The following is an 8,928-nucleotide window of genomic DNA, read 5'->3' as shown; positions in this document are numbered from 1 at the left end:
GATATGACGAGCTCAGTCAATCAACGGTGAGTGAGTGATGTTAATAATATTATTCTTTTCTCATTACCAACTTAACCCCTTTTCCATCGATGGAGGCAAACGCATGTGCCAAGTTGATTCGTGAATTTTCAATCTCATGTTGATGCATTTACTTAAATAAAAGAGCTCGAGAAAAGAGAAATGATAGGATCAGTCGCGTATCATCGCCTAAGTTAATCTCAATCATTCTTACTAGATCCCACATTCTTGGGATTGGCGAAATAACAAATACACGAGCAAAAGAAGAGGGACATTGAGAGGGTAGAATGAAGAATTACCACAAACTAAAGTGTAATCAGGAGAACATTACATACACATATACATATACATTTCCTTTTGGCCCAAAGGAAAGAAAAGAGTGCTTGTATACAGCTAATTAGCGAGAGGGAAAAGCCCTCTTCTGTATTCTTCAGATACAAAGACACATGAGACGAGATACTTGACACCGAAGACCACAACCAGTTTCCAAAAATGCCAAATGCGAATATCGGAAGCCAAAACTAGCTACTTGATCAATCCTTACCTCTGCTGCCTCCACCCGGTGGAAAAAGAAAGGTTCCGTGTAATGTGTTAGCATTAGGAGTGAGTAGTCAAATAAGATCAGTTCTACACACGTGTTGTCAGGCTTCGGATGGTTGGGACACGTTGTAATTGTATTACATGGGTTCTCAAGCTACAATCCTTGACCTGTTACGTTGGATAAGAAAGCAATTGAAAAACGGAGGATAAAAGTGTGAGATTGGAAGGACAAAGAAAATGAAAAGGACGGGCAGATTACCTGCATGGCAGATAACGTGGACAAAAAATCTTTGCATTGTTCAAGCACAACCCGTTCTGTCGTGGTAACCTTCATAAGTTCACACACCAAGGAATTCATTTCCTCCACCTGTAAAAGGGAAGTGCTTCAGAAACTTCCTTAAAACAGTTTCAACTTCTTTGCAGATTGTTAAGCTATTCGTAAAGAGGCTACAGTAGTTACATCTACCAGGCATCAATAGATAACATGCATAGAGGCTAGGTGACATGCCAGAATCAAATCTCATACGCTGTCAAAAAACAAGAGTGATTGGGGTGGGGGTGTGGACGTCAATAAACTTTCTATCAGATCAGGAAGCAACTGTTGTAGCTCAATCCAATTGCTATGTTTCGTAATTCAAAAAATAACATAAATGACCTAGGTGTTGCAATGGAGAAGAGCGACTTTTTATGGTTTTGTTTAATAACCGGCGCTAATGTTCAGAAACAGTGACTTCATTTATCACCTTATTTCCTTCTATAATTAGAACCTATAAGTAAATGAACCTGCTTGAGGAACAGGATGTTAATGTAATGTTTCTGTGAAATGTTTTACATTAACAGCGACATCAACCAAGAAAAGTAAGATTCAAGAGAAACAGAAATAGGTTACCTTTGACGAAAGAGAGCATATCGAGGATGCCATTGTCTGCATCACATCAGCTGCCGAACCCACAGCTTCTTTCAGCTTTTGAAAGTCAACCTAACACAGAATAAGCATTGTCAGTCTTTTGAACAGTAATGGCTCCTTCAGGCCTTTGACATGCCCTTTGATTAAACAAAGGGTAAAAATAAAAAGTTCGTACTATTGCTTTTCCCACAACCGGAAGACGGAGAGTACTGGCCTGCAAAGCTTCAGTTGCTCCTAGCAAAGAACTAGAGTGATCTCTTTCCAGAAGACCCCATTCTTCCAAATAACTAATCTACAATCACCAAGCACAAAAAATCTTCATTCATTATGAAGGAAAAGATAAATAACAAAACAAACAGTAGACACTAAAAGAAAAGAGAGGAGTATGTATTTAATACAACACAAATTCATGGTATGATTACATGATATAGCTATCAAAGGTTTATACAATGTATTCAGTTGTAATCTCTGCAAGGAAATCATTTGGTAAGAAAATAAATAGTATTTCATGGTAAGAATAGACATACAAACTCAGGAAGATGAGCTTTATTTGGAAAGACATTTAACTATATTGCACGCAGACATACACCCACAGGGAACATCCATGAGGACGTTTGGATGCTCCCTTCACCAGCACCTACATTGATAGTAGTAGAATGAGTTAATTGTGTCCATCTTCTGCATTCGATGGACCAGATTTGAGATTGACATTTGAAACTCTGTAGCTCTGACAAGAACACAAGGTCTAGAGCATATAAGTATAATTTAGTGGCAATCAATTGAGGTAACCAAGATCTCAACCAAGGTTAGTATTAGTAACTACGCAAGCCCTTCTTTGCCCAAAACAAAGTCTCACTTTCTGTTTTTTCACAATGCCTTTGCAGACAAGAGATTTGCAAGTCTTCCTACAGAAGATCTGAAGATGTAGCACACTGTCTTCGTAGAAAACATATTACTTCACTAAGAACTTTCCCTCATCCGTAGTGTGCCCCAACTCCTAAACATTTCTTTTTTTATTGGAAACAAGACCATCTTCTATGAGAGACCTGATTGCCCCAAGCTATCCAGGAGTAATGTTCACCAACAAGCATTTTACAATAAAAGGTTTCGAGTAAGAAAACTAATAAGATAACACCTTTTACCATCACCATTATCCATAAACAATAACTCATCCTCACTACAAAGGGCAAACATCCTTAATACTATTATGATTATAAAGTTATGACAACATGAGCATTTTTAAGAAATTTTAATCCTCCTATTTGGTTATCGGAAATCTGGAAGCTAACACATACAAAAAGGTTCCATATAAACACCAAGTTTAGTTCTATCCAAACAGCTACTTCACGTAGTAGGACAATGAAATTTGGAGTTGGAGGAAGATTCTTTTCAACATTATTCCTTTTATTGGATGCCTAAATACAAATCATTTGAACTTGACTAATCAGGATACAAGTTGCAAAGAATTTATTAGTGGCAATCTTATCAACACTGTCTTCATAGTGCTTTTTGGACATTCATGCAGATTAACGAAAGAAAGAGAGTGGAATTAATCCAGAAGAGGGCAAAGGTAGCAACATTGATGGTATCAGTTCTTCTTTGAACATAGACAGTCAAAAGTTCTAATAAGGAGTCAACAAAGTGCAAGAAAGGTTTATCTGAAGGCCAGCACAAAACTTAGTTACATCTCAGAAACATGAATCTATTGGAGAAATGATTAGAAAAAATTGCTACCACCACCATATTATGTACTATTACATTCCGGATGCCAGTCAATATCACATGTTAGATTGGAGCATAAAGTAAGTGCTATGAAGATGAAAAAAATCTTTGAAACTTACTTGTCCTCTGAGAATAGAAGTTAACTTCAATTTTTGCCTCAACAAGAGTAACTTGATCTTTTTGAGTGTGACAGAATGCCGGAGCTCTGAAGTTGTTACCCATGCATTCCACATGTTTTTCTGGCACCCAAGAAAATACAAATTTAGATACAAGAAAATTTACGTAAACAGTAACCAACCTGACCATTTTGCAACTAACTTATTTCATCACAATACACATGCAAACTGTCAAAATATCAAAACCAGACACAATGTATCAAGTCACTTTGTATATATGGATGGTTCATACAGAAACAAAGAAGTCACAAAATGGAAGTGAAAGAGCATACTCGCTTGTAGAATCTTACATTCAGCCAAGATCAAACATTTGAAAAGTTCAAACTGTCAGACAAGTTAAAACAGTTATATAAAAGAAAAATAGTTCGCCAGGTAGGGTATGAACGCCATTTTCAAACAAATGTACAAGAAACCCATAGAATCGGCAGAAAGATAATTACATGAGGGACCTAATCCAAAAGAAGAAAAAAAACGAAGAGTTAAAACCATAGAAGTTATTCTAATAAATGTAATGGTATGAGGGCAAAGGACAGAGATCTAAATATCCAAAACCAAACCAATTAAAAAATAGATCACACTTTGTTTGTTTCTAAAATGAGTTGAGATGCAATATGACAGATGCTCACCAATTTGATACATTAACTTCACTTTTCTAGCATGAATCATACAGTTCTTATCATCAATAACAAGCCTATTTAAATGTATCTGCTTCTTCTCCATACATATACCAGCATCAATCACTTCCGCAATGAGTTCACAGCATTAACAAGAGCTGGAACCAGAGGAAACCATATATACCAGCATCAATCACTTCCGCAATGAGTTCACAGCATTAACAAGAGCTGGAACCAGAGGAAACCACTAAAACAACCTCATAACCTTATGCTCCACTCCTAATATCAAGCCTGTCCAATTCGACAGTGACTTTTACTAGAATGAAGTAATCAAGTGAAAGATTCTCCGGAAACCAAAATTATTAACAAGACATTGGTTCTGGATTGGTTTGCATGACCAAGCCAAGAAGTAAAGTTTATAATGTTATCGATAACAAATCGTCAGATAAGTGCTTCATTTGACTTCATCCGACAGAAATTTTTCAAGTTTCACTGAATGAGAAAGCACATGGGAAACTGATGCCATGAGTTGAAGATATTTATTTGATGTAAGTTTAGGATATGAATCAATCTCGCAAAAAGTACTAAGGACACCAATGAAGCCCCAAACATGACAACACTCCAATTCATGGAGTCTATGAAAATGAAAGAGCAGAGAATTCTTCATTGCATGCTAGGCAAGAGCCATCCATAGTTTTATCTCCATTCTAGACCAATTGGTTAACTAAAAATCACTTCAAAGACTACACAGATCACCTTTCTATTTTCACTTTCCTAACTAACTCCACACGTTCCCAATTGCAGCAACACAGTTTTTTCCCTTTTAAGTAAAAACCAATGACAGTGACACCCCTCATTTAAGATCTGATCTTCATTCCTTGTATTACCCAGAAATGAATTAATATAATGGCATACTCAAGCTGAACAAAGAGACGTCCTCCTCAAGAAGAAAAAGAAAAAACAAAAGAGACCTGCCACAAAATAATTAAGCTGAAAGAGAAGTTAGCCTTCTCATTGTAATTACTGGGGAAACGAAACACTAATCAGGAGTATATACAATGTTGAGAGTATAAATCCCACATTGGGGAATTATACCCTTGCCTAACAGTTTAAAGATCTTGGGCATTTTCCCTCCTAATGCCAATTGGCTTTGGGTTAAATACTCACATTCTGCTCTGGTACCAAACCAAGCTACCATGTGTTGAGCCAAACAGCCCATGTCACCTAATATGTGTTATCCACATGCTAGACTTAAATGACCCCACACTTGCGGGGAAAAGCTTGAGGAGTGTGAATTTCCAGTTGGTTTTGGATATAAAGTTCAGTACATAACGAAGTGATGTATATATGGATAACGATATCTAGGAGTCTATGACCATACAACACAACAAATTCCTGGACAAACATTACTGAAATCAAAAGACAGAAAGCAATGCAACTTATAGCACAGAGATTATACCTCGGCATTTCGCCTCTGCACCATGAAGGTAGCATCTGATCTTGCATTTACAAACCGCCATTGCAGAAAACGGTTATACAGAAGCCTGAGCATGTGTGCATCGACAATCCTGTCTTCCCCCATCTTCCCTCTCCGAGTATCAACAGAAAAACTGAGAATTGAAGGTGCAGGACCAGAATAACTCCTATTCAAGGTACTTTCAACACTACTTCTCCGAGAAGGACTATAACCCCTTGATGGTGACAATGATGAAGAAGACCAAAGTTTACCTGGCGAAGCAGGCCGAGTTGGTACCCTAGTGGGGGAAGCCATTGTCCGGGAAGATGATGACAATGGGACATCACCATTAAACCTTTTCGATTGAGATTGAACGAATTTTGCTCCTGCTCTAGACACAGGGCTTGTTGATGAAGGCAAACCGGGATCCTGCAACCGCCTCAACCGGCTATTAGTCTCCTGCCAAAACCTCGCTGACACAGCAATGCCACGAGGTAAGGTTCGACCCTTTTCGGCACCACCAGCATCCTGCACACCTGAGGTGCTACCAGAAGAAACACTGTCTGTATCAGAAGCAGTGAGATCAGATGGCACAGAAGACTCATGGGCCGAATTAGCATCTGGGTTTTGCCTAGCATCCTTCAAAAGCTCAGCATTCCCCAAATCCAAGCTCAATCTACCATCAAAAGAAGCTCTTCTGCTCTCATCAATCATGGATTGCTGCAATGGTCGACCCACAATCCCAGATCCAATCCCACTGAGCTTCCTGTTGTCCGAGCGGCAGTCCATGCTCCTGGACAACAAGTTATTAGTCCCACCCGAGCTCAATTGTCTAGTCCTGGCCGGCCACCGGTGCTGATCACCGGGCTTAGAATTCTCAGCCTGCTCTCCTCTCACAGGGGTCGACCGGCGTCTCTCAGGCGTGGCCTTCCTCGCCGCAGTCCCACTCGGCGAGGCTGCAGCCTTAGTCTTACTAATCGGAAGCGAAAAGGCCTCACCTTGGAACGAAACCGATAAGCTCCGAGTGGAAGTGACCAAAAGCCGAGTAGCGGCAGAGACTTCAGAACCGGCATTGCTCAGCCTCGCCTCGGGGAGGCCGCCGGAGGTCCGAGGTGTAATGGGTCGCCGACGGTCCACTGATTGAGCCCTTTTCTGAGCCGGAACCGGGGTCGAGTTCGAAACGGAGTTTATGGACCTTGAGAGCAATGGAGATGGGCATCTTCTGGAAGACGCAGAGGACGAGACCGTAGAAGTTGAAGTCGAGGTTGAAGAAGAAGAAGGAGAAGGAGACATGTATTTCGACGAGACTTGCCGGCCTCTGGGTCGCTTCTGAACGAAGCCATTGTCTTTCTCGGAAGGTAAGAGAGGAGGCCTCGATGGGTTTTGGAGATGGGGCCGTGAGCGGTGGTCCGATGAGGCTTTGGGGTTGGGCGGTGGGCCGGTCGGAGCTGCTTCAGAAACCGCAGCCACCATGATAGGGGCAGTTCAAATCCTCTTCACATTGCGTCTCAGAGACTGAATTTTTGGGAACCCGCCATGTAAATTCCCCAAATATAGCAATGCAGATTTAAGAAATTGCAGGAGAATCTGAGAGAGGGAAAAGCAACGAGCTTTGCTATCTCTGAGATTGTGGGTTTAGAGAGAGAGAGAGAGAGAGAGAGAGTAGGTAAAGAGGAGAGGTGAGATTTGGGAGTGTATGAGAGTACGGTATTAGAGAGTAGAGACGAGAGAGTGTATGGGCGAAAAAAATGAGAGAGTTGAGGAGGTGGGGCTTTTTCCTTTCCGCGTTTCGGAAAATTCGTTTTCTGAGAAACCTAGAGGGACGTTAACGTGCGTTTATGTTGATTTAATTACGTTATGCACTTCAATTTTTCATCGATTTTGTTACTACAATTTTCTCCACATGTGACAGTTATGGATATATTTTGTCCAAGGCCAAAAATTTCAAAATTAGTATTTTTCTTTTTCATACAGCGATTTACTGTGCTTTCAGCTTTGTTTGTTTTACTAATAGGTTTACTTCTACTGTTTTTTATTATCTACATTAAGGAGTATCGAAGTGGTTAGCACTAATGTGATTCAAATTCACATTTGACGAGAATCGAACTTAAATCCTTTCAATTACAAGTGAAGCTGACTACCACTAGATCGTAATACTAAGTTATTGGTTTACTTCTACGGTTAGTATTACACATATTGTCGAAAAATAAGTTATAATTTTTTATTGTCCTTCTTAAGGAAACATGTCTCTACATAGTTATGTTTGTGAATGAGTAATTACCATAAAGTACAAGATAAAACTTACAATAAAACTAAAATGTATTAATAAACCCACACTTAATAATCAGACTCTTACTATCACTCAAGCTTTCTCTTGTGTTCACTGTTCTAAAAATCTCCGCCTAGCACCGCCTAGGCCCCGCCTGGGTGTTAGGTGGTTGGTCACCGTCCCAATTAATGCATAGATGTTTGAAAATTAAGAAATAGCACCTAGACCTGCTGAGGTGCCCGCCTAGGCACATACCTAGCCCGCCCAGACTCGCCTAGATTGCGACTCACTTAAACACAAAATAGATAACTTTCATTGTGCATTTTATTTTATTTTTCAATAAATTGTAAGAGACTTATTAAATACTTAAATGAACACACTTAATATGTTTGTTCTCCATGTTTTCATTATGTTCCAATACTTCATAGTATATATGTCATTCTATTTTGTAGTTTATGATGAAATTATATATATATATATATATATATATATATATTAAGTGTAAACAGACACTTGTTTATACAAAATATAATAGATTTACTTAACAGCACCGATTTCTTTTTTGTGTTTGTGTTCATGCATTTTTTGCTTAATTGATGGACGTTTTTTTTACGAAACTCCTATTGTTGGTCACTAAGTTGTTAACACACCAAATATAAAAGAGCAGATTAATTTAATGAGTACATGCATTTCGACCTGACAATTTCTTACACAACCTATTAACTCGATCCAAATTGACATGAAAATGACGGGATTCAAGTCAACACGTTAACTAATCAGATTATTATCAGGTCATAAATTAAGAATCCATTATTAATGAGTTCTTAACAGGTTCACCCGCCAAATAAGAAAAAAGTTTGCTTTATAATTTTAAACTACGAAAAAAATCATACTACAATAGACGTAGTATTTATCTTACATAAGTGAGATTAAAATACTACAATAGCCATGGTATTTAGGCTTTGACGATCAATTGTCGTTTACGCTCTATTTTTCTCACCAGATTTCGTTTTTCAGATTTTCTTTTTTGAAAACCTGATCTTTTAGCATATGCAAAAGGTGAACGGTTCAGATCGTTGATATCATGTTTCGATGTTTATGGTTAACTAAAATATGAGTCGTTGCTAAATAGTTTCTAGACACTTTATAAACTTCGAGCAATATTTTCACTAACCGTAAAAATCTGAAAGTGATATCAACGATCCAAACATTTCATTTTTCTGCAT

The 8,928-nt window shown here is 38.7% G+C and overlaps 1 protein-coding gene across 2 annotated transcripts; it reads right to left on the bottom strand.

Moving 5' to 3' along the window:
- Window positions 1-292: 292 nt before the first annotated feature.
- On the bottom strand, window positions 293-7,240 carry LOC137729056 (QWRF motif-containing protein 2). 2 transcript variants are annotated; one of them, XR_015952575.1, is made up of 7 exons: window positions 5,437-7,161; window positions 3,307-3,426; window positions 1,993-2,102; window positions 1,641-1,757; window positions 1,448-1,537; window positions 818-925; window positions 293-726 (listed from the first exon to the last, which is right to left on the bottom strand). XR_015952575.1 is itself a non-coding variant. In XM_068467878.2 (6 exons), the coding sequence occupies exons 1-6, from the start codon at window positions 6,904-6,906 to the stop codon at window positions 646-648; spliced, it is 1,986 nt and encodes a 661-aa protein (XP_068323979.1). In that variant the 5' UTR covers window positions 6,907-7,240; the 3' UTR covers window positions 293-645. The 2 variants fall into 2 exon arrangements, 1 of the variants encoding a protein (XP_068323979.1); XM_068467878.2 differs by lacking the exon at window positions 1,993-2,102 and having other exon boundaries at window positions 5,437-7,240.
- Window positions 7,241-8,928: the final 1,688 nt, after the last annotated feature.

The sequence above is a fragment of the Pyrus communis genome, chromosome 10, assembly GCF_041283825.1.
Source record: "Pyrus communis isolate YQ-2024b chromosome 10, ASM4128382v1, whole genome shotgun sequence".
Classification (NCBI taxonomy): Eukaryota; Viridiplantae; Streptophyta; class Magnoliopsida; order Rosales; family Rosaceae; genus Pyrus; species Pyrus communis.
Note: the sequence above shows the minus strand (reverse complement) of the source record. Positions and strands in the feature narration are given on the sequence as shown.

What these genes read in the sequence shown, in the direction of transcription:
- LOC137729056 (XM_068467878.2), bottom strand. Translation starts at nt 6,906, where the DNA reads ATGGTGGCTGCGGTTTCTGAAGCAGCTCCGACCGGCCCACCGCCCAAC. An exon ending in CTTCTATTCTCAGAGGACAA is followed by an intron (nt 1,758 to 3,306) that starts GTAAGTTTCAAA and finishes TGGTGATTGTAG; the next exon opens with ATTAGTTATTTGGAAGAATG. An exon ending in TATGCTCTCTTTCGTCAAAG is followed by an intron (nt 926 to 1,447) that starts GTAACCTATTTC and finishes TCCCTTTTACAG; the next exon opens with GTGGAGGAAATGAATTCCTT.